The sequence below is a fragment of the Plectropomus leopardus genome, chromosome 2 (genome assembly GCF_008729295.1).
Source record: "Plectropomus leopardus isolate mb chromosome 2, YSFRI_Pleo_2.0, whole genome shotgun sequence".
NCBI lineage: Eukaryota > Metazoa > Chordata > Actinopteri > Perciformes > Serranidae > Plectropomus > Plectropomus leopardus.
In genome coordinates this window covers 14,730,213-14,754,466 of record NC_056464.1, presented here as the reverse complement: position 1 = coordinate 14,754,466, position 24,254 = coordinate 14,730,213, and the positions used below count along the sequence as shown (strand labels likewise).

Below are 24,254 nucleotides of genomic sequence, written 5' to 3'. Positions count from 1 at the left end.
TAATTTAATCAGTAAGCTTTACTAATACTAGTCAGAAACAACCTGTCATTTTGTATTTTGACATAAACCATGATGGTAAAGAAAAAAATGAATGGCAATGGTACAAAAAGGTGCCAGATACCAATTCAAAGTGCCGCTGAAACACGTCAAATTACAAAGAGGCAGCATCCTAAAAATGACAGGAAAACTGCCCTAACAAGATAAACAGTCACTAATAGATCATTAGTCACGTTAAGCACTAAAGCCTCAGTGCCAGTTAGCAGGAAACTTACTTGAGATCTCACAAGTGACCCATGAACCTGCAAAAAAATGACAAAATGTGTTTCCTTTCAAAAGTTTTAATCCAGTTATTTACAGAATTACAAGTATATGTCACTGATGTCAAGGCACAGTTACTAGCATTTCTTTGCAGTCTAACCTGCTTTGAGGTTGCCCCAAAACAAAAGACAGTACAACATAAAGCTGCTTACATAATCTTGCTTCAGTTTAAAAGTAAAATGAATAAAAATAAACTGTACACAGGTATAAAGATTCAGTCTTTGACCACATTGTCTATTCTGCAGCCTCTTTTTTCTTCTTTTTCTTTTTCTTCTCTGCCACAGGTGTTTCTGGGGTCTCTTCTGCTGGCTCTGCGTCCACCGTCTCAGTCTTTTGTTTCTTTTTCTTCTTGGCAGGGGTTTCTGCTTCCTCTGCTCCATTATCTGTGGCAGCGGCTTCTTCCGCCTGAACCTTCACCTCCTCTGCTTTTCGTTTCTTTTTCTTCTTTGCTGAGGTGTCTGCTCCGTTCTCTGCAGCAGGAGTCTCCTCTGCCACCACCTCCATCTCTTCAGCTTCTTGTTTCTTCTTTTTCTTCTTCACTATAGGGACCGCTACTTCTCCATTTTCCACCTGGAAGGAGATAAAGAAAGATAAGTTCAAATATTAATTAGATTTTCTGTTCTGCTTTAGTCTTAAGTGTATAATAACCCTTTAATTGACTGCCATGTCTGACTCACTTCAGTGATCAAGTCCACTGTTTGGGACCAGCCAATGGTTCGGAGTCATGCCGCTATAGCATGTCGTACACTGAGACAGGACCATGTATGGGTCAAATCTCAAATCAAACATGCAAGGCCAGACGCTATAACTAAAGCTTACCTCAGCTTCACCGTTGGCGTCACCATTTTCTTCTAGCAACTTCTTTTCACGCTTCTTGCGTTTCTTTTCCTTCTTCTCCAGTTTTCGCTTGATCTCAGCTGCAACATCAGTTGCCTGAAACAAGATTGTAAAAAATAATACATGTTACAAATCAGTGGAAACATACAAACTTATCACTTATTTTTCTCAAAAAATCTCAATGCTGCATCAGGCTCATTAAATCAGTTTTTACCCTCACAGTGATGTCAGGGAAAGAGTTGTCATCATTACAGCATTACCAGACTGAAATTATCCCAAGTGCCTTTAACACAACATGGCAACATCGTAACACCAGCCCCTCCAGGGTTTCGTGGGTTTCTTTTGAGATTGTTTCTGCATAAAAAGACCTCATTTCGGGGAAGCTTTTCTACAAAATCGTGACTCATGTTGCAATGCAATGATCTTTCAAAGATTTAGGAAGGTGAAAATTAAAAAGTAGTCAAAAGGATGTCGCAGATTCAGATCCAATGAGCAACAACAGGTCTGCTGGGTTAGCACGAGCTAACACAGCCAACAAAGAGCCGCTAGATGGTCCTAACAATTTACACAGACACCCAAAAGGCCCGACTATGTTTCCAAACCCGTTAATAACCGTTCTGTTGCGTTAGCCCTGTGGCGCTAAAGATTAACACTCTCTCACTCTGTGACAATGTGTAGAGCTCACTCTCCTGGGTGCTAGTCTCATGATACAGACAGCAAGACAAGGAGGGTCTAAGCAAATGAAATGAGATTTTAATTCAATATAACAGTCAAAGGCCGCACCAAATTCACAGAGATATGCTGAGTTGGCATTAACTGCTGCCATCAAAATCCTGAGGGGCTGATTCACTTTAATAGACAATTGATCCATGTCCTATAAAGTGTACCACATCTTATCACATGCAGCAGCTTGCAAGTTTTATTTTTCTGAGCTCACCTCTTTCACAGCTTCTTTCATGACATCCACATTCTTCCGTGGCACCTCGCCTGTCTCGTAGAAAGACAGGCGCTCTTCCACCTGTTCACGCAACTTGTCACCAAACACATTTGTGGGTACCTCTGCAAGAAAGCAGACAACAGAAATCAATCACAAAGCCACCAGAGGATTACAGTAGTTAAAAGTGACACGTGGCTTTGCTCAGGAATAAGCTTGTCACCATCAACCTGAGGGATGAATACTGTTGACGAAAAATATGAGCATCATTGCAATTACGCCACATGGATTGTCAGCCAACGTTGGCGTTACTCTACATGTCTTATTCACCAGAGAAACAGTCGATGCGTGAGGCGATGGTGCACTTGTTGGCCAGATATCTGGAGATGCGGCCTTTGTTCTTGGCAGCAGCGCGTCCAATGAAGGTGGAGTGGAATATCAAACCATACTTGGGGGTGTTGCCACGGGTCTTTAGGGCTCTGTGTGAAAATACAGGTGAGTTCACATTCAGGGTTAACAGTTTTACACTAAAATGTTATCCTAGTCATAAAGTATAACCAAAAAGTACAGATGGAGAAACTAGGTCAAGGCAAATGCATATCCTTCATTGGATTTACAAAGTTTTGTGCTTGCAGTTCAGGACCTTCAGTTTTAGTAAAAACAACCATTTAGCAAGTTTCAGATTTTCTACCTCTGTACTGCAAGTGGCTGCTCAGACTGTGGGGGTGCATTTGGGCGAGAGGGATCACTCCAGAGGAGACGTTTATCTCCTCTGGTCACCCTGCTCTGCTCCTGCCCAGCCCTGCCATCACCGCAGCCACTTCTTTCCCCAGCAGGGAGGGGGTACCCCAGTACCTGAACAGGGCCTTCTCTGCTCCCAGGATCTGAACGGTGGAGGCTGGGTACTTGGCCAGGTTGGTTAGACTGCCGGCATGAGAGATCAGACGAGCTCCCACCTAGAGAAACAAAACAGCGTCAGTCTCACTGAAAGAGAGCTCAAGACCTACGATTGAAAAATGGATTTTGATGAGGACCATCAGCACCGGATAGGTTTTTCAGCACATAGATTCAGGGGATTGACAGATTTTGGTATAACATCATTGGTCCTGGAGTATTATATTTGGTATAAGAGAACATTTTACTTACCACTTCTCCGATTAAGGCTGCAAGATTTGGAGCCACCTGACTCATCTTGGAACGCAGGTACTCCTGCAGCTCCAGCCGATAGGCAGCCAGAGACACGACACGACTGGAGAATCTCTCTATGTTGATCAGGTCAATGGGAGAAATGTCCATACCTGCAGAAGAGATCAGGAGAAGGTGTTGAGCAGAAGGATACTACTACTCAGCAGCTCTGGGCAGTGCGTGTCGTTTCTACTATCAGATGTTAACACTGGTAATTTCAAAGTGAGGGTGTTTCTCCCGACAGGATCCGCAGTGAGGATTTTTGCCTTCACTACAGGTTTATGAGAGAGCTACTCTGCCCCCCTGTGTTAGACACCAAGGACAATTATTGATCCAGGGTGGGCAAATAAGGGGCACCAAATGGTGTGAAGTCAGAAATGTTTAAGATCGTTAAGTGTTTGTATTTTAATCTCTACAGGAAAAAAGGATTCATTTGCTAACCCATGGAGGAGCGTGATGCGTCCAGGATGGCCTGAGCTTTGCCAGCATCCATCACCACTTCCTCCAGGCTCTCCAGATTCTCCTCTGACAGCTCCTTCCTGTTTCCAATAAGTTGAGTCAGGCGGCAGTACATCGAGTTATCTGAGACGATCTTGATCAGCTCTGGGAAGTGATAGCCATACCACTCACTGCAGACACAAGGCAGAGATTGAAAGAAAAGGTAAGCATTTGAAGGATTAAAGACAAACAAACAATGGATGCATCATCAACAAATACTAAAAAATAAAGAAAACAGTGACTGACATGTTAATTAACATACAACCAAACCTACTATTCAAAATGTTGATGTTAGTTGACAACTTTCCACCTGATACAGAGCTGTCCGCTACTGACTTTTAACACTGAAACACACTTGGTGTTTGCAACTACATGGAATTTGGATGACAACATCGTCATTCAACATAGTAAGTGACTGCCAAACTCAAACTGAGCACAAGGACTGAAAAACCACAATCTGAAAAATCCTCCTTTAACCAGTAGGCACGTTTTATTTAAGTGGTGTGATTGAAGGACACTTTACCGGACGCGCATGGAGAAAGTGTTGATGTCTTTGTCCAGCTGATCCAACAGAGCGATGGACTGGATGATCATGTTGTCGACCCTGTTGACGTTGAACTTGACTTTAGCTCTGGAATAGCTGTGGCCAAGACCCAGCTGGGCCTTGGAGGCAGCCTGGGCAGTCAGACCCTTCACCAGGGAGTGGAAGTGCAGGCGCACACCTGACAGGACAGGTAACAGATAGAAGGTTTTGTCTCAGTTTGCAGGACTGTAAAAAAACAGCATGTGACCAGTGGCTGTTCAGATTTTCAGTATGAACCTTCATGAGTTTCAGGATTACAAGATGACATCACAACAAGCCACATTTTTAGAACATTAAGATTCTCAAGATTTTGATATAATGCTCCCATCCTAGAACTACAAACTCACTGTATTCAATCAGCACAAAAACTGCATACCATCTCCTCACCTCTTGTTATCTCTGACACCACCCCACTGGTCTGGATGGAAATGCTAAATTCCTCTTGCAAGGCTGCTCCAATTTTGGCATCTGAAACCCCCAACATAGCTTTCTTCTTCCCAGAGAGGGGCAGGTTTGTCTCTAGGAATAACTTCAGGTCAGCATGAACAACACCTGCAAGCAAAAGAGGAGAGGTCTCTTGTCTGACTGTACACACTGTTTAAATGAAGCTTACTTTCTGCAGCAAAGACATCTGAAATATGTGACACTGACTAATGTGACTCAAAAGAAGGCTTGTTTATCTTTACTAATTTACAACAATTTTTTCCCATATAAGTCCAACAAGTGCAAATATAAAGTAAAAATGCAGTATCATTTTTGTTTTGTGGTCTTTCAGAGAGTAGAACTTGACTGAGTTTGCGGCAGCTATTTCCTCACAAATACTAATTAAAGCGGATTTAATAACTTTTACAATTGTAAAAAAAAAAATTGTAAAATTTTATTTGAGGCACGTTAAGACTTTTAAGTGACCAGCAGCCACCCTAACTAATTTGCTTAGACAACAAACTAGTTAATTTTGGCAAGATCACACTAATGCTTTGTCAGCTTTAGAATAAAATAACCAAGTAAAAATCCACAATTTTCAGGTCAGCATATTCAAAATACTGCTGCATTCAAAAGGCTTTCCTCGGTTGTTCAGGGTTGACATTAAACTGTCAGCACAGTAACTCAGTGGATTGACAGATTGTTAAAACATCATTACAACCGAGGACAAAATAACAGCCACAAGGTAGGAGATGAGCTTGCCTTCAGAGACTGCATTCATGTTCTCCAGAGCTGCCTGGGCCGACTTGAAGGGGAAGAAAGCAGCCAGGCTCACCATGCTGTTAAACTTCCCAATGTTCAGCACGCTCTCCTCCACCTGAAACACAAACAGTTATCTCTGCTGCATCCGAAAAACAGATTAAACCCGCAAAGAGAAGCGAGGACCGAGGACCCACCTGAGGAAGCAGCATGCCGATCTCCTCCACCTCTTTGACGGCGAACAGCGCGTAGCCCGACGCGTGCTCGAACAACACGTGCATCAGCACCTACAGATGGTGAGCGCATTTGATTAAGTGGTTACAAACAAAAGATATCATGAAAACAAATGTTTTATGTATATTGTTGAGCGGGTCTCCAGTCTCCACGTGGTGACGACGCAAGTCAACATTTCCCCTGATTTTTAGTATCGACATAATTAATGTTAATTTGGTAAAATATGCAATGAAGCATTTTAATGCAGATATGTTTCAGACTTCAGTTACGTAGTTTACTAACGATACATTCAATCTTTTAAACGCAATCACGCTGTCGTCACGGACCCACGTGTTGACCAGGGCCCATGCGTAAAAGTGCCACGAAGCTAACTTAAGCTAACAGCAGAGCTAACGTTAACCCATGGACACGAAAGGTAACTAATGTAATACGACTAAAAGTATAAATCGCATTTTTTCTCGTATATGGCTGTGACTGATAAAGTTGCTCCTGTCTGCAGTCGTAGCCTAAATAGTTCAATTTAAGACGCATTAGCATGCTAATGTTAGCTACATGGGTGGCTAACTGCTCCACTCATGTTGAAAGGCCTTCAGCTAGTCAAAAGTAAGCACATGAAAATAGAGATTTCTACTTCTTAAAGTCTGTAAAGTTAAAGAGGCTTCTACTGCACAATATAATGACAACATCTGTAATTGCCAAACACCCAGCACCCCTTCTCTTACCATGATTAGTAAATTTCTGCAGCAGCACGCAATGCGTGTCTGCTCCTCTCCTTCACCTCAGGAAAAATGACGGCTATCACACGTTTCAGCGAAGTACCACGTGATCCAGCTACCGCGATACCGACATAACACCGCGAGACCCGGGCGAGAAACTCATGGTTTTGTTTGGTTTTTTTTCACGTATTGTTAACAAATCCAACGAAAAGACTGAACCCAATATTTTACTGCGTCTCTTCAGAGTACCGCAGGGTCAGGGGTGAACTTTTTCCTTAGGCAAACCTGAAAGCTAACGTTGCCCTGGTTCCCTCTTCAAAATGTCTATGAGATTTCCCATTGGATTTTGTTTCATTGCAGAAAATAAGATCTGTGGTAAGCAAATCAATCAAGTCAAGTCAATTTTATTTCTAAAGCCCATTATCACAAAACACGGTTTGCTTCAGAGGGCTTTGCAGCATATGACATCCCTCTGTCCTTAGACCCTCACATCATCTAAGGAAAAACTCCCGAAAAAGAACCCCTGTAACGGGGGATGTACGTAACAAACATTTATGATACTTTCAGGTTTTGTTCAGCAAGATAATCTTCACAAATGACCTCCATTTTTAGGATTTGTGAAACCTAAATGTAATCTCCAAAAGTAAAAACCCAGGTTAAAACAAAGTACACTATGGTTGACTTACCACCCCTAAGAGGCTGAAAGAGGCCAGTCTCTTTGCCTTGAGCTGAAAAGTTGTGAATAATTTAACTTTTATCCACACCCAAAAACTGCCAGAAAAACATGTGCAGTAACAAGAGAGAAGCGCCTGACAGGTGCACTGTAGCATCGGGAGAATATGGTTTAGCTTGCAACATATTGCTGGTGAAGTTTTTCTAGCAATGCATGTCTGTGTGATCGGCCCTGAAAGCCGTGTTCACCGCAGCTGATGCAATGATGTTCTGTGGTCTCATTTAGCCACTTGTCAGCAACCCACGTTTTTAAGGCCCATAAAAGTTTTTAAGTTGGCGAGTGGAGTACTTACTGACTCATTTTATGTCTAAGAACAAAACGTGAAAGTCTCTAAAGCATGTGTTAACCACAGAGTTTATTTCAGTCTTCGCACCAAAAACTCATTGACTTTGAGACGAGGGAACCGCAGGTGCTTAAATGCTAATTCATTTCTGGGTTTTAGGACTCATTACTGCGGAGGTCTATGGGGATCAGCTTGTTTCTGGAGCCAGCCTCAAGTGGCCACTAGAGGAACTGCAGTTTTTGGCAGTTTCTGCATTGGCTTAAATTGTCAGCACTGGAAGTTGCTGCTTGATTCTCACTTACTCTGGCTGACAGTATTGCCCCCATAAACAGATGCAACACTGCCCATAGAGAACTGGAGGGGGGGCAGGAGCTCTAAAAGAGCAGGGCTCTGTCAGTTTGAGTAAAAAAATTAAATTTAGTAAAGTTAGTTAAAAAGGAGGATGCAGAGGAGATTTCTTTCAGCCACAGATAAATACCATAGAATATATGATACATATGTATCAGCATTCTTGGGAGAATTTATGGCAGCAGGACGTGTAAGTGGGACTGAGTCAAGATAAACTACAGTGCCCATGTCTTTTTTCCAATTACAAGTCAATTCCATATACGTAACAACACATTAGAGACAGCCTAACGTCAGGTGATGTAAAAATTTAACAAGTGCTTGTGCGTCATTGGGGTGTTACAAAAAGTGCTACAGAAGAGACACAATGCAATAAACCAAAAACTGTGGCAATATTTTTAATTGTCCAGTATTGCAGTGTATTCTGGCAAACCAAGCCATCACTGTCATTATGGAAAACACTTAAGTATCCTAAGTAGGAAAAAGCATTGTTAACGTTCTTTAGGGTCATGAGGTTTCCAAGGAACGGATGCATCTGGATCTGTTTGTACACAAGTATAAATTACTGGCAGGTCATAAATGTCACATTGTGTTGGATAATAGTTTAGAGCAGAGAATTTATGATGGACTTCTTTGAAAAGATTGTCTCCAGGCTGCTACACACACGCACACACACGACCACAACATTGATGTCCAGCATATTTATCACAATCATCTTTTTGTCAGTATTTAACATTTTGAACCAAATAAAAGTCCCAAACAGACTGAACTTTGCCTTTCAGCAAGCAGTAATCTGTTTTAAGATGAGTTATGAATGGGTTTTATCTTCTTCCTGACTTTGTTTGAGGGTTAAATGAATGTAGATCTATTTGTATGCTGTAAGGCATGCCGAGTGTAAATAAATGAGACCGAAAAGTTATTTATTCATCCAGTTATACAAATAATTAATTTTGTGGTGTCCAATCTTATTTATTCAGTAAAAAAATATAGAGAGAAAAAAATTTAATTAAATGTTAGTTACTAATCAAAATGTATGTGATTACAAAAGGGTTACATCTGAAAGTCTTTCCAGTGAAAGTTTATACGTTAACTAAAGAATTCATTCCAGTGCTTGACATCCTTTTGCCATGCAGGAATGCCTTCTTGTGGCATGTTTTTTGTATAACATGGGTCAGCATAGCCATTTAGACAATTTTTAGTACAAGATGTATGCACTTATATTTTTAGGTCTTTTCAACTTTATTGCCCCTTTTAAAACATGTGTTAGTTACATGACAAGTTACATGACTCTGATGAAGTAACTGAAATAGTTTTGTATCTTCTTACGTTTTTAACAAGGTAACTAATAATCTGTAACCTATTACATTTCAGAAGTAACCTTCCCAACACTGCTCGTAGCTCACACAAACCTTATTATATGCTGCGGCGCTACTCATCAATGTGTCTTTTTGTCAATGGTGAGCTTATTCCCATAATAAAAAGGGGGGAAAAAAAACAGATTCCTGAGTAATATGTGTGTTTCCAGGATCATGGAGGGGAGTGCTTGAAGGAGCCTGTTGAGGAGCGGATGTGAGGGAGGACAGTAAAAGGCTTAGGGCTCAGGAGAGGGCTCGATATAAAGGCGGACTGGGACAAGCAGACGCTCAGAACGGTGGAGCTCTGCTCATCTTAAAGCACACTTCCTTAAACAACTGACCAAAGCTGACACAGCACGTGAGTAACATATGGCTCCTTCTGCTTCCCTGCATCTCGGGGCTTTCCCCCACGCTCTCTGTCACTCCTGTCTCTTTCCTCTTTGACGCCCTGTCTTCATTGCATTTGTGTACAGAGTTGTCTTGCTGTTGTAAGTATGGCTGGTCCGCTCCGGCCTCTTATCTTACTTGTCAGTGGAGCAGTTTGTTGTTTGTTACTTCCATGCTTCTTCCCCCTCCTCCCTCTGCCTCCCTCTTTCCCTATCTACTATCTATTTGTCAACGACTCCCTTGCATAATAATGACATGAGATCCCGTTTGTCCTTCTTCCTCTTCCAACTCATGACAGTTTCTGGCGTGCGCGCACACACACACACACACACACACACTGCACCTCACGACAAATACTGTATGTTGACCTATTTTGACTGCCGCCTCTCTTTCCCGCTGCTCAGGAAACATTCCCTAATTTCTGTAAGTGGCTTGGCCTCAGTGCCACTCACCCCTGTTGGTGTGGAAAGGCTGACTGTACTTTGCATGAACCTGCTGTTCTGCATGCCTGTCTATATACAGTATGTGTATATGTGATGTGTATGTGTCCAGGACGGAGCAGAATGAGCATGCGCGGAGCAGTGGCTGGTTGCTTGGTGCTGGCGTGCCTGGTTGCGCTGCTGGCTGAGAGGACAGAGGGACACATCACCTTCTTCAGTCCAAAGGAGATGATAGAGATGAGGGTAAGCACTTGTGTTGGATTGACTGGACAGTAAGCGCAAGTAGGGCTGGGGGGCACTTTTATAGTGATGTCTGGCATATTTTTATGTAATCATATAAATACCAAACTCTTATTTAAGTTTTTTTTTCTTTCATTATATTGTCCCGTGGTTTCACTGGATGAGCATCACTTTGATTATGTAATGTGCTTTTGGATAATATAGTATTTCTGTCAGACAGATCTGAAATGTTAAGTCAATTGACAGGAACATAATCCGCACATTTTTGGCAATTAAATAACCATGATATTTTTCAAAATTTACAAAATTGCCAAACCTTAATTTGTTCTACCTTCATAGCTGGGAGGTTTTTCCTTTTCCTTGTCTTTTGTTATAGTGTAACATCTTTGGGATTTAATGGATTGGTTGCAAAAATAACTGGCAGATTAATAAACATCAGTTACAGCCTAAGTAGCAAATCAACTGGCTATTTTTTTAAGTTCTTTTTAACTTTAGTGTTTGAGTTTTACAATGCTTGAATGATAAAGTTACAAAGAAGGTCAAGTGGAGGTGCCTCGCATTGCCAAATCACTACAAGGAACTGATAAACTGTCTGTGGGTCAAGAAACAAAACGAGCTCACTGATAAAGGATTTAAAGGAGCAGTGTGTAAGATGTACGGGGATTGAGTGGCATCTAGTGGTAAGAGTTGCAGATTGTGGCCAGTTAAAACTTCTGGTTGGAATTCCCTCGGTGTTCATTGTTCAAGAAGTTTTTACCTGGAGCTGAATTATCTGCAGAGGTCTTCCTCTCTCCCAAACAAAAACACAGAATAAAGCACTTTCACAGTAAAAATCAGCTTTTCTCTGACATTAGACCAGCACCTGCTAATGTGTGCTTACACTTGTTCTCTGATAACTTAAGCTCCTGAGGTTCAGGAGTTTTTTTTTATTGGGAGCCGAATTATCTGCATGGTGCTCTTTAACTCCAAAAGAAACAGACCCAGTGATTTAACCCTTTGAAACCTGTGTACATTGGTTTAATTACTTTCAAAACCATGGGGAAAAGGCAGTGAGCAGCTTTATAATTCATGGCCCAAGAAATTGCAAGAAATTAGTAAAAGTTACAAGAAAACTACCTGAAAATAAGCAAAACAAGAAAACAAAACACACAAGAAAATGACTTAATAAAGTGCGGAAAATTGAAAAAAAAAAATGTGTTTCTTCTGTTACAAAATTTTAAATAAACAATTATAATGAATATAAATATATTTTCTAGACATTTTTCCTTAGGTCTAGGTAAAAAGCTTTTGAGAGGCATTTGAACGCAGCAAAAGAAAACTGATCAAACCAGGTTTTGAAGGGTTAAACCAATAAAAAACCAGAGTAAAGCAGTTACACATTAATTTTGTTTTTCCGACACTCTCATCGTGGAGGGGCTGTGAAAACACAAATGGCCCTATGAAGAAACCGTGTTTAGTTTGTCTCTTCTGGGCTACTGCAGAAACATGGCAGTGCAACATGGCGATCTCCGAGGATGAGGACCTACTCTTATCTTCAGGTGATTATACACTAAAGAAAACAAACTTAATTTATTGTATTCCATTTCTGTAACTATATCCCCCTCAATCCTACACACTGGACCTTTAAATGGGGACTGTGGCTCTTCATACTTGTGTGGAATAACTGTAGGTTGTAGAAGTCAATTCTTTAGAGTAGTTTTTCATTTTTGTGTAAATACAGTGTGTGTTTTGTGTGCCTGTGCTGCAGGGGAGAGAGGGTAGGAAGGACATGGAGCCGCGATCAGAGGACGGTCAGTTTGAAGAGGTTACAGACCAGCAGCCTCCTCAGGTGGAACTTGGAGGGAATCCTGTGAGCACACACTCGCACACCACTTTCACCCCCAGCATCGCTGCAATTTTCACCACAGAGTTGTGTCAGCGAATTGAAGCCATTAACATTTCTTTTGTGTGTCCAGGATAAAACAGTGGAAATTGCCGTCCATCTTTCACGCAAACAACTAGATGATGTGGCTCCGATGCTCAAAGACATCATCCATGAAGCAGTGGAGGACCATCAGAAAGGTACAAGTGCAGTGGAAGATGTAGTGACACACAAAAGCTTCTTAGCAGACCCACAGCATGGCCTTGTGTCCTCTTTTATTATCCAAAGATTATAAGTAGACACACAGTTACAAGTGATAGTGCAATGATTAAAAACGTCTTTGGTAACCACACTGTTCTCCCACTATCTCTGTTTCTGTAGCCAAATAGCGAGGCGGAGGACACCAGGGGATGAACGCTGTACAAATCCTTCAAAAAGCACTGAATGTTCAAATGTTTTGTTGTGTTTCATTGAATCAGTCAATAAAGGAAAGTGATTATGTAACATATTGAAGCCTCTCTTGTCCTTTCTTGAAGAAGCATGTTAGCATGTGTTGGCCACTTGGTGTCAGCATATCTCAGGGAACTCCTTCATTTCACTCTGTCACATATCCTTAATTATAGCCCCATGACTTTCTTGAAAAGAAGAAAACATATTCACCATTTTCATGAATGACAATTACTTAGTGGTTCCCAACCTTTGTCCTGAGGGGACGCTTTTTCTATCACTAACTGCCAATGACTAAGTGCCTATAAGTGATTCTATTCAATGCATAAGAAGAACAGCAACTAATACACTCTACAATAACCAAAATAGTAAAGAAATATAACAGCAGGAAGTTCGTATAAAACAACCCAATTGGATTAATTTTGAGCAGGATAATTCCTGTGAATATTGCTTTTTCTTGGCATTACTTTTCATACAGTTTTTTGTCTGTATTTAATGTGTTTTATTTTTTAATAATCATGCAAGTTTTATAGGCTTACTTTGACAGATCTTCTCCATGTCTTGTCTTGTCTTGACTTTTTTTTTTTAACTTATCTATCGCAGGAAGAGGCTGATTGCAATTATTATGAAGGCTCTGTTGACTGCTAATATGATAAAACGTTTTCAGTGAAATATTGTGTCATAATGGTTTACTCAACAAGTGCAGTAAGAGGGTGGAATTTGACCCCTTTTCTGTTATCAGGCCTCCTATTGCCTGACTGCTGTTTCAGAGCTTTGATGTCAGTCTCTCGCAGACCTCGAAGTCCTTGACCGCGAGGGCAGTGTCTCGAGCTAAAGGGGCTGGGAGAACCAGGTGGCAGTCGCTGTCACAATATTTCCCGGTAACCCCCTCCATCTCCTCTGCTACCGCACAGAAGATTGAGCTGACTGCACCCTCCTCTGGAGACTGTGAGGAAGACAAGAATGGTGAAGAGCAAGAGTACATTCAGCATAAAAAAAATGAGTGATAACTCTGCTGGTGCAAATATGCAGTTTGTTCAAAACTCTGCCCTCATGTGTGTCTAGTATAACCAGAAGTTCAGCATAGTCTGCCACTACAGATTTACATCACAGATAAACATCAGAGTTTCGAGATCAGGGTTTGAACTTTGTTAAGAATGGTTGAAAAGAACCAGAGTAAAGTAGTAGGCTAATCCATCCCAGATGAAAAACATCTGTTCAAGTGTAGCCATGGTTACATGAAGCATTGTATAAACACACACAAACAAGCATATGAAGGGTCTGCTGAGGTTACACTGCAGTCAGTTTGACACTTTCCCAACCACGCTTTGAATCTTTGACATTATCGCCCCAAAAATGTTCTGTTTCATCCATGAAAGACTAACTTCTAGGCCAACTTTGACCTGCGGTACTTCATGAAATTTGCACTAACAATTTATGGAAACTAAAAGCCACAACTGAATCACAGGAATAAGATTATGCTGTTGAGTTATGTAGTTTATTTGAAAACTACATTAATATTTGCGTAATATTCGACAGAATTGTTAACTTGTTTCACTCCATTTCCACTTTCACACAAGTATTTAAATTTCTGAAACCTTTCAAAAATCTTGGAAGGGCAACAAACAACTTAAAAAGAAATGGACCAAAAATTAGGAAGAATTTACTAAAAAGTCAGAGGACAATTACCTGAAAATAAGGAGGAAAAAAAACCAAACAAACATACAACCCCTGACCTAATGACCTAAAGAATATAGTTTTTTGGACATTTTTCCTAATCTTTTGATCATATCTAATAATTTCCCCCAGCTAATGTTCAGATCATTTCCTTGTCACTTTTTAATGCATTTTTTTGCATTTTGCAGAGCAAGCTTTCTTGCCAAGTTGCTCATTGTATGTGTCCCCCCCCCCTTTTTTTTCCCAATTTGTCAGATTTCAAACAGTTAATGGAAAAATAGTAGAGTGCTTCCTGACCATGAAGGCCAGTCACTTGATCCCAAAACAGCTGAGCGTGTAATTAATTTGATGAACACCAGACTGACAGCGGCAGGCACAAAAACTCAATAAGAGAGGATGTCTGTGGGCCTGGCAGAGAAACATGGAAGTTACCAACTACCTTAGACCACAGATGAATTACTGAGCAGGCATGTGCCTCCTGTCATTTTGTAAAAGAGGCAGGGGGGTGGAGCAAGTTAATTATACATGTCCTTAACTGCTCATGTTATGTGGAAGTAAATACACTTGAATTAAAGCTGAGAGCTAGAACTTCAACCTAAGATCATTGTTTCATTCTATATTAAGGTTCTGGAGTACAGCGCCAAAACCAAATCAACATCATAAATCACTGGCATTCCTAGTGCCGACCGACTTTTCCCCACAAAATTAAGTGGAAGCCTGAGACAGCGTCTCCTCTGAGAAACAAAGGATTTCTTAGAGTGATGATCATTCTCACCACGCTCTAGATTTAGTTGATATTATCAGGTTTTCTCCATTAAGGGGCAGGGAAGCATGTGGCAAAGCTTAAGCCGCCCCCCCTCCTTTACTGAAGACACAACCAGATGCTGCAACATGGCCACACTCAGACTTATTCACACTCAAGCTAACATCCTATTTTGTGATTAAAGGACCTAATGACATGATTTTTTTCATTTTCATTAACCTTTTATCAGTGGCTCCTTTTTTTAAAAAAACTTGAGCACAAAAAGGAAGCTGAACTCTGTCGACCGGGGCACATGCCTTTAGTGAGGTGGGTTTACTTCATACTAAATTGCTCTGTTTATCATGGAGTAATTCTGGCGTCCACAGATAAGGGAAACAGCAGATCCGAGTCTTGTAGCTGAACCTGGTACCTTTCTCACTGAGTGAACAAACAGGCTGAGAGTGCATTGGTTGTGTTACTCCTGAACAAAAAGTTATAACTTTCAACCTTGACAGTTGAAAAATATTACATAAATCATGTAGACTCTTCAGTAAAATGCAACAAGGTACCCACCTTGAAAAAGAAAATTCCAACAAGGTTGAAAATGCAACGAACCATGAAAGAATAGTGTCGTATCACTTCTGTCATGACAATACCAGGGTTGACGGAGTTTGCAGTGACACCTACATCCACAAAAAAACAGAGATTCACAGTACAGACAGAAACAGAGGACAGATTAACTGTATGTAAGGCTAGTCTCAGCAACAAGTCTTTGAATGTCTGTCCACAACAGATTGTTTTTCTGATCTTTTCAGGCGACTGAAAAGGGGAAAATCTGTTTCAGCCTCTTCTATAAAAGCTTACAGAGATGTGATCAGACCAAAATGTGCTTGACCGAGGTTGATGCTAGCAAGCACAGAGAACAAAATTGTTTTTCTTGGCGAGAACTTTATAAAAACAAGACACACACAGTGTTCATATGCAGCGGTGTTAAAGGAGTAGAGTGATGAAGCATAATGTTTCAACATTCAGTATATAAAATGACTGATAACAAACCAAATTGAGCCTTATTAAAGTAAAAGGTGAATTTCTTCTTTTTGGTGACAGGTTGTTTATTCTCAGAAAAGGACTCAGGATGTCTCATTTAATGATTTACACTGCTGGTAGAAAATTATTTTAAAATGTGGATTTTAATCCAAACTGACAATTACATTTTAAGATCATTATCCATTTATCATCATTGACATATATTTTCTGTGTATGACATAATTCACACCTTTGTGTCATCCACACTGGATTATTGTAACATGATGTTGTCAGGCCTGTTTTGTGCTAGTACTAAAAGTTTTCAAATGGTTAAGAAGGCTTTAGCTAAAATCTTAACTAAAACTATAAAATGTAATCACATTATGGCAGTTTTACCTGCCCTTCATTGCCTCATGATCTAAATCACACCCATGATGGTCACCACCATCCATGACCTTACTACATTAATGGATGATAATCATAAACATCTTGATTTTAGCCTACCTGTCCCCTTGAGCTTGCGTGCTTGCTCATTGGTGAGGATGATATTGTGCAGCTTAGTGTGGTTGTAGACAAAATCCATGTGGTATATCAGGTTCTCCCCATGAAAGTGAGAGAAGTCCACTTGACCCTTCTTATGGTTGAGCGAGGAGAGGTTGACAATACGTGCCGGAGCTGAGCGCTTCATCAGGTCTGGAGTTAATCAGTGACATCCAGAGCGAGGAAAGGGAAACAGAGATGAAAAGCGGAGGGAGAAAATGAAAGACAAATGTTATGACAATGACATTTCACATCATCACTTTGTATCCATAATAAACCTGCTACACAGACTTACCCAGAAGCAGACTGGTGAGGAGAAATGGTCCCAGGACGTTGGTGGCAAAGGAAATTTCCAAGCCATCTTTGGTTATCTGCCTGGGTAAACCTGATGGTAGAGCAAATAAAAAAAGCTAGAATACCACTTTGCGATCTGTGTGCATTTTGTTATAATTAGCATATGGATTCTTGAACTATGGCCAAAAACTTGTTTTTTGAGGTCACAGTGACCTTTGACCCTTGACCAATAAATTCTAATAATTTCATTGTTGAGTCCAAGTGAACATTTGTGCCAAATTTTTAAGAATTCCCTCAATGTTTCTTGATATTATGTGTTTACAGAATTTAGACATGCAAGCTCACAGTGGACTTAATCTGTGACCACTAAAATCTAATCAGTTGATTGTTGAGTCCGAGTGAACGTTTGTGCCAAATTTGAAGAAATTCGAAAAAGGCATTCTGGAGATATCGTGATATCGTGAGAATGGGGCACATAGACAACCAGAAGACAGGTTGCCTCTGGCCATGGCTCCTGTCGGCACGGAGGCATAAAAAAGGTCTGATTGGATTTTTAAAAATTTGATTAGATACACAATGGTACACTTTAATTTTATACTTAGGAGAGAGCAGTAGTCTCCATGCTGAACACTTGTAGGCTATAATGTCCTCTGTTCCTGAGCTGGGAATTACTGTCCCAATAAACAACAGCGAGTGTCAGTTTGCCAACTCTTTTGGTTACAGACCAAGAAAACATCTTGATCTTTGTTTCCAGATGGGAGCCACATGGAGAATCCATGTGGCTCCCATTTCTCAATGAGAAAAAAATGTTCTTTTTTTTTTTACCATTATTGATTAACTAGTTTATGCAAAGCCAAATAAGCCAAGATTTCATGTGACAATTTGAAATATAGTTACTGAGATGTCTAGGGAGAGTTTACCAGTACAAGTCCCATAGCATGAATCAAAAAATGAATTGATCATCCTAGTAATACAATACTGCTCGGTGAAGCCTTAAAACTCTTTATTCCATTTCTGCTGTGTGCAAAAGTATCACCTGATGCTCCAGCATTGTTGACGAGGATGTGGAGAGCTTTCTCCTCTTCGATAATCCCCTTTGCAAATTCCCTGACAGAGTCCAGGGAAGATAGGTCCACCAGACGCAGGTGGACATCAGAGTTTCCTGTTTTCTCCCTGATCTCTTTGAGTGCCGCTGTCCCCCGGGACTCGCTTCGGCAGGCCAGGATAACACGGGCCCCACGGCGCGCAAAGTCTAAGGCAATAAACTTTCCGATCCCTAGCAGAGTGGATGAGAGCAAAAATGTGTTTGTACTTGATAACAGAACATGTCCATTTAGCAGACAGCAATCAACAGGTGACCTTTTGAAACTATTTTCAGTTCCCCATGTTAAGCCATGTGGTTTGTGATAAAAAGCAAAAGGCTGTGGTTCTTAGGCAGTTTTATTTTTTCCAAGAATGTGTGAAACCTTTTGGAACACAGGCACTTGCACAGCACAGGAAGAATGACTCATTCCTCACTTTGGAGTTTGCATGTTTTCCCTGTCTGTGAGGGCTTGTTCCTAGTATCTGGGTCTCTTTCCACAAGTCATTGTTTCCTCTGTTTATGACATTTACTAATATGTGATGTAAAACTTTGCCAAATGCTCATGAAAAGAGCATTTGATATCCGCTGAAATATTGTATTATCTATTAAATCATTATTTTTATTTAAAATTGGCTTTGCACTTATAATACTGTTTTTAATAACACTGACAATTAAGTCGTACAAGAAAGTGCACTCAGCAGAGTGCAGATCTCTGTCAGGTGTCTGGCACTGCAACAACATCATTTTCAGCTAGCCTGTACTTAAAAGGCAGAAAAGGATTCCTGAAATTCAGAGATGGCTTTAGTTTGTTTTTTTATGTGTGCAACTCCAAGACTTTCAGTGGCTCCATCTGGCTAAACCTATGAAACATTTATAGGGGGGCAACCACTGGGGAACAGGCAGTAATGATCATATGAGTGTAATGTCAGTTGTGCATCACACATATTTATAAAATTAGCCAATATGAGCTACTGGCCATACCAGACCAATGGCCTTTGAGTTTGAGGTTTTTGTTTTTTTTTTTTAAGGAATGGAGACTTTGTAATGTGGAACTTACTTTGTTTGGCATATTGATGCAGCAGTGGCAGACCAAGAATTTTTGGGGGTGCACAGAAGGCCCAGATGGGGCCACTGAAAATCTTGGGGTGAAAAAAACTAAACTATAAATTTCAGGAATTCTACTATTGCATATTGATTTACTTTGGTTTCTTATTTTACAGTTAATGTTATTAATTATCTGATGTGCATAAACTAATGCTGTTACAGTTAACACTTGGATTTCCACAGTTTCAGTTGTTTTAATATGTTATGTATCTGTATACATGTGCTAGATAGGGTGGTTGTCATTTTTCTTAAAAAGACAAAAATAGAGCTTTAATTTGGAGGAGCACATTGATTGTAAGGAACAAAACATTAATTGGGAACAAATTTTATCAGTTTAAAACACCACACACAGATTCCTCATTTGTTTTCGATAACTTTCACCAGACAGAGGATGGTGATTGTATCAGGATGGCCGCCGTGGTGAAAATTACCTACTGATAGGGACAACAGGTATGTACAGTATGTCTTTAAGCAGTGAGGCACTAGACTGTACCAGGTTGTAGGAGGAAAGTCAAACTTAATTTGCATTACAGTCTGTTAAAGTCAGTCATCGGTGTGTGTGAGCCTGTCAATTATAATTGTCAGCAGTAACAGATTAATCTTAATAACTACTTTGTTTGCCATTCTGTATTGTAAACTTTGACCTAGCTCCCCACATGGTAACCTGAGCAGATGGCAGGTTCAAGTTAGGTGAAGCGGAAAGTGTCCGATAATGGCAGGAGACCATTTTGTGCGCAGACTCCTGACTTGAGATTTGCGTCTACAAAATACCTTTTGAAGTTTTCCAGCACCACATGGTGCCACTGTGCTTATTGAGTGGAAGAATTGTTTTTATATTAACAATGGATCAAATAACTCACTTGTGGTGACAAACCCACAGAGAATTTTCATGTCTCTGTATTTGCTCTACCAGTTTTCTGGGTCACTGTATCTCTACTCCCATTAACCTTGTTTCCAGCGGCAACAGATAGCTGTTTTCAGCTCTGATAAACATGTGCAATGGCAAAAAATGATCAATTAATGAAGCTTCAAGTTCACTTCATTCTCCACCATAATTGCATGCAGAGGGACACGACGTTACAAAATACTGAAATAAATGTGTAATATGCTTGGTAATTATTAGCTCAGATGGACTTGCAGAAAGGACCCAAGTTATCGATCAACATTAAAGGCTGGAAATGTCTTTTTTGTTTCTTAATACCAAACAGCTGTCCAATTTATAACTTGGAGTTAGTATAATATGGTTTATAGCCAAGCATAGTAGATTTCACAATCACTGATGATATACATCTTTAGTCAGCTTTCTATTGTGAATCAGTTGGAAACTTAAAGGGTTCAAGATTATCTGTTTTTTGTTGGCAAACCTGAAAGAGAAATTAAAGACCCTTGTAATGTTTTGTGTATATTGGATGAAGCAGCAGAGAGAGCAAAAACATAGCAGAATGTTGTTGGACAACACTCCTGATCACGTCATGGTCCATCTGAAAACTACTGACAACATATCTGAAAATCTGGCGAGAAAAACATGATCTTTTTTCGTGCAGGCAAATGAGAAAATATGTAGTTGTTTTTCGTAGTTTAGATGAATAGACACTTTAAACAGTTTCTGAAGTGCGATCAGGCATATTGTTGATTTTGTGTTTATGTATTTGTTCTCAGGCTTTTCAGTGTGATTGCTTGGCGAGAAGAAGCCGGGTAGGCGTGCCGCCAAAATACAGGAAAGGAAAAGGAAATGTGGCGGCTGATAAGTGAGCGGTCAGGGTAATGTTTGGAAAATATAATTGGAAGTCCAGTTTAGCTTTGCTGGTCAAAAAAACACTGATGTCTTCTGACTGAGCTGTGCGGAAACGGCTGTCTGTTTGTTGTTGGTTATCTGTCCTCTTTTCCTTTATTTACAGAAATACTTTCAATGCATTACGACTGTTTGTTTTCTAAACTTGTTCTGACCACGGCTGCTTTACCCACACAATTCAAGTAAAAGTAGCCAAAAAGATCTGCCAAAACTGTCCTTGTTGTTGCCTGATATCAGACATAACTGTAAATTCTTTAAACTCTGTTTCCAGCTTCAGTCTGACATTGTGTCCACTCTGAAAGATTTCTGTGGGGAAGGTGGATTCAATTTTTCCTAACGAGTTGCCAGAGAACAACATATCCGTCTGAATCTAACGCCACTTTAAGTTCACCCTGATGTGTAGCTATGCCAACGTATGTGTTTTGTCTAGGTTTCAAGAGTTGAGTGAGGAAAAACAAACTATGATGTTGGGCAATATTGAGAAGACAAGTTGATTTAGAACAGCGTCGACAGCAGCATCTATCGTGTCTGTAGCGCACACCATTGTTTTTGATCCTCATTGGTTCTGGTTACTTGACAACACAAGAGCTTGACAACAGTGTTAGTCCCATCTGTGGTGCTTATTGGTTGTGTTTTATTTCAACCAAGAAACTTCTGTATAATGTCACAATGCCAAAACAATCAGTCAACTCAGACCCGGTGGAGAGGGCAGATTCAAAGGTTCGGACCCAGGCAACATGTGTTTTACAAGATTTTCTTCGTCATTTGGTTGATAATGGATTTTATGACAGGGAAGGTGTCAGGATTTCTTTGTTTAACATACATGAAAACAATCTCATCAGCTGATGCCTCTGGAGATCAGGTGTAACCAGCAGATATTCGGGCCAAACTTCCTCTTCCATTTGCTCATTGTTTACAGTTTGCTTAGGAAGATTAAAAAATAAGATATGCACATCCCATAGTGGATGCTGGATCCAAGGTAAACCAAAACGCTCCTTTGCAGACTTATCGCATAAGTCTGAGGAGGAGCGTATTTTGCTCGAAACGTCACTTATTTCGCAGAATAAAATTCTTTAAGGGGAGCTTCCTAGTGTGCGGAAATCTGTCTTTTCACAGTTCGATTAGGACCTTGAGATAGGTCGCAAAGACTAATGTCTTTAAGCAGATAAATTAGAAAAAAGTTAATAAAATGCTAAATTGTCATCAGATGATAGCCAATGGGGTTTGAGATTTCATTTCAGCCAGGGCTGCCCCTCGAAAGTCGGAAATTCAAATCATCAGTTGGAGACCCTCAGTCGACTGAGATTGCTTTAAGTTGAGCAATCGTTTTTTCTTTTCCCTCATGCATTGTACTCACTCAGCAAGACATGCTGCGGAGTGAGTGACTTTCATGCTGCTCTTTGATACATGGAGGTGCAGACCTGGTACAGACATGCAGTGGCACAGAGGAGCAGAGAGGGGAGACCTTCTGCTTAGAAGTGTACAATATTAACTGAGATGATTAAGGTCTTAAAACTATATTTTGACACAGGACTCCTCTTCAATACAGGCTTGAAGATTAGGTAATCTTCATCTCATCATCTCAATTGTCCTCAGAGCCCCTCAAATGCAGGGGCCCCACTACAGCTTCCTGCTTTGCCTTGTGGGTCCCGCCTTGAGAGCAGCGCTGTGATCAGGTTTCCTGCTGTCACTACCACTTACATCCACATCAGAGTTTAGGCATGATGTCATATCACTGCACTGACTTTGTTCTTTTACAGGACTCAGATGTGGTCTCAGTGGAGTATCTACAGGATCATGGTTGGCACAAACTATGGAAAGACCCTCCAACAATGACCTGTTCTCGAGGTAAAAATTGCTCGTAAGTGACAAAATGCAGCTGGAAAATGGAGCTCTTGATGGCCTGGTTCTACAATTTATCCACCATCCACCAGTTAACCCACATAAAATAATTTATTTGTTATCTTAATCCTCATTCTTTGTATTTACGTTTGTCTCTTTGCTGTTTTTTGTGCCTCTGCTCTATTATGCTCTATTATCTACTTTTTCTGTTGACAACATGCTTTGACTGATTTGCATTATTTATATGAAATGGTGCTGCACAATAAACTTGAACTTGAACAGTAAAACCTGACAAAGTCACAACTAATAGAGGGCACAGAGAGACAACATCATTAAACTGAGAGGCAAGATGATAATTCTCATTATTATATGTAACCATTTTATTTAGGGTCGCAGAGGACACTGACGCCTATCCCAGCAGACATTGGACGAGAGCCGGTTTACACCCTTGGCAGGGACATCTTTCAAACTTCTCAGTGAAAACACCAAATCACAGTAAATACAATATGAATTCAGAACAAATATTTATCATAATAGGGAAGAAAATCAATGGCACTGTTTTAGAAAGGCGCAGAAGTATTTGGAAAACAGAGAACACATCTTACTTGTTATTTGAGGGGACACAAATGGTGAATAATAAAAACATTTCGAAACTAATCTCATGACACTCTGCAAGTGATTCTGGGTTACTGCTAAAGTAGAGTTAATAACAACTTGAGATAACTGCAAGATCAAAGTTATTGGTGCCAATATAGTTTATAAATGTGTACACATTTATCCATAAGCAGGTTTTCTCTACACTTCAGTCATGCTCTTTACTTAACTTTAACCCTACGAACAGATTTGGCAATTTATTGTAAAAAGTATTTATAGAAACGCTTGAACCAGGACCTCAGAAGTGGGAAAATATCATGTATAGATTAGGGTCCATGAGTTTGCTCAAAACTGTCATATCAAGTTTAAACAGCCATCTTTATTCTATTCCCATATTGTTGCAGCCCCGTTTCATCGCCCATATCAGAATGAAACAGGTTGAACCGACCTGTGTTTGCTCCTGTCACTATGGCAGTCTTGCCTCTCAGCCGCACGCTGCAGGCTTTTGGATCCCAGGGTCCTCTGCGCTGAGCGCGCACAACGAGCGCCAGCAGCGCCGACACAGCTGCCCAGACCGGGTGGCAAAATATATCCAACCAAAACATGGCCCCGTCCGAGAGAAATAAAAGATGAATCCGCTGTGCAGCTGGTCAGTGCGCTTTTTATTCTACATAAAGTAGGTGTATCCTAAAAACCTCAACAACAGTGAATCATGCGGGTGAAAGTGGCATTGTCCCATCCTGGAGTTGAGCTGTAGTTGAAGTTGAATTAAACAGCTCCTCCTCATAGAAACATATTTTGAATGTTCTTTGCCAGGCTCTATAACCTTTGGACGCAGGGGCGGAGCCAGACGTAGTAAACATATGGGGCTCAGCTCAGAGGGTTCAGGGGGCATGTTTCCCCTGGGAGATTTTTTTTTCTCCATTATTTATGGCAGATATGCGCTATTTTTTTGAGGTAAAAAATACCTAAAAATCTGTT

General features: G+C 40.5%; 3 protein-coding genes and 2 non-coding genes across 7 annotated transcripts; 1 reads left to right on the top strand and 4 right to left on the bottom strand.

Annotated features, from left to right (window-relative positions):
• Positions 1-322: 322 nt before the first annotated feature.
• On the bottom strand, positions 323-6,567 carry nop56 (NOP56 ribonucleoprotein homolog). Its single transcript, XM_042502445.1, has 12 exons — positions 6,494-6,567; positions 5,735-5,824; positions 5,541-5,655; positions 4,743-4,907; positions 4,296-4,494; positions 3,716-3,903; positions 3,236-3,387; positions 2,945-3,045; positions 2,420-2,568; positions 2,093-2,214; positions 1,138-1,251; positions 323-888 (listed from the first exon to the last, which is right to left on the bottom strand). Exons 1-12 carry the CDS (start codon positions 6,494-6,496, stop codon positions 553-555), a joined length of 1,734 nt encoding a protein of 577 aa, XP_042358379.1. The 5' UTR covers positions 6,497-6,567; the 3' UTR covers positions 323-552.
• Positions 1,342-1,408, bottom strand: LOC121961603. Its single transcript, XR_006107061.1, has one exon. It is a non-coding gene; the product is annotated as a small nucleolar RNA SNORD57 (small nucleolar RNA).
• LOC121961631 lies at positions 3,501-3,620 on the bottom strand. The gene has a single exon (XR_006107066.1). It is a non-coding gene; the product is annotated as a small nucleolar RNA SNORA26 (small nucleolar RNA).
• A 2,818-nt stretch (positions 6,568-9,385) lies between the features above and the next one.
• On the top strand, positions 9,386-12,639 carry mlnl (motilin-like). 3 transcript variants are annotated; one of them, XM_042501902.1, is made up of 6 exons: positions 9,386-9,561; positions 10,143-10,273; positions 11,752-11,808; positions 12,018-12,119; positions 12,226-12,331; positions 12,513-12,639. In XM_042501902.1, the coding sequence occupies exons 2-6, from the start codon at positions 10,154-10,156 to the stop codon at positions 12,518-12,520; spliced, it is 393 nt and encodes a 130-aa protein (XP_042357836.1). In that variant the 5' UTR covers positions 9,386-9,561; positions 10,143-10,153; the 3' UTR covers positions 12,521-12,639. The 3 variants fall into 3 exon arrangements, with proteins under 3 accessions (XP_042357836.1, XP_042357853.1, XP_042357844.1); XM_042501910.1 differs by lacking the exon at positions 9,386-9,561 and adding an exon at positions 9,593-10,013; XM_042501919.1 differs by lacking the exon at positions 11,752-11,808 and having other exon boundaries at positions 9,392-9,561.
• Positions 12,373-24,071, bottom strand: zgc:64106 (uncharacterized protein LOC393348 homolog). Its single transcript, XM_042501890.1, has 6 exons — positions 23,722-24,071; positions 17,894-18,133; positions 16,859-16,948; positions 16,528-16,716; positions 15,571-15,680; positions 12,373-13,524 (listed from the first exon to the last, which is right to left on the bottom strand). The coding sequence occupies exons 1-6, from the start codon at positions 23,876-23,878 to the stop codon at positions 13,345-13,347; spliced, it is 966 nt and encodes a 321-aa protein (XP_042357824.1). The 5' UTR covers positions 23,879-24,071; the 3' UTR covers positions 12,373-13,344.
• Positions 24,072-24,254: the final 183 nt, after the last annotated feature.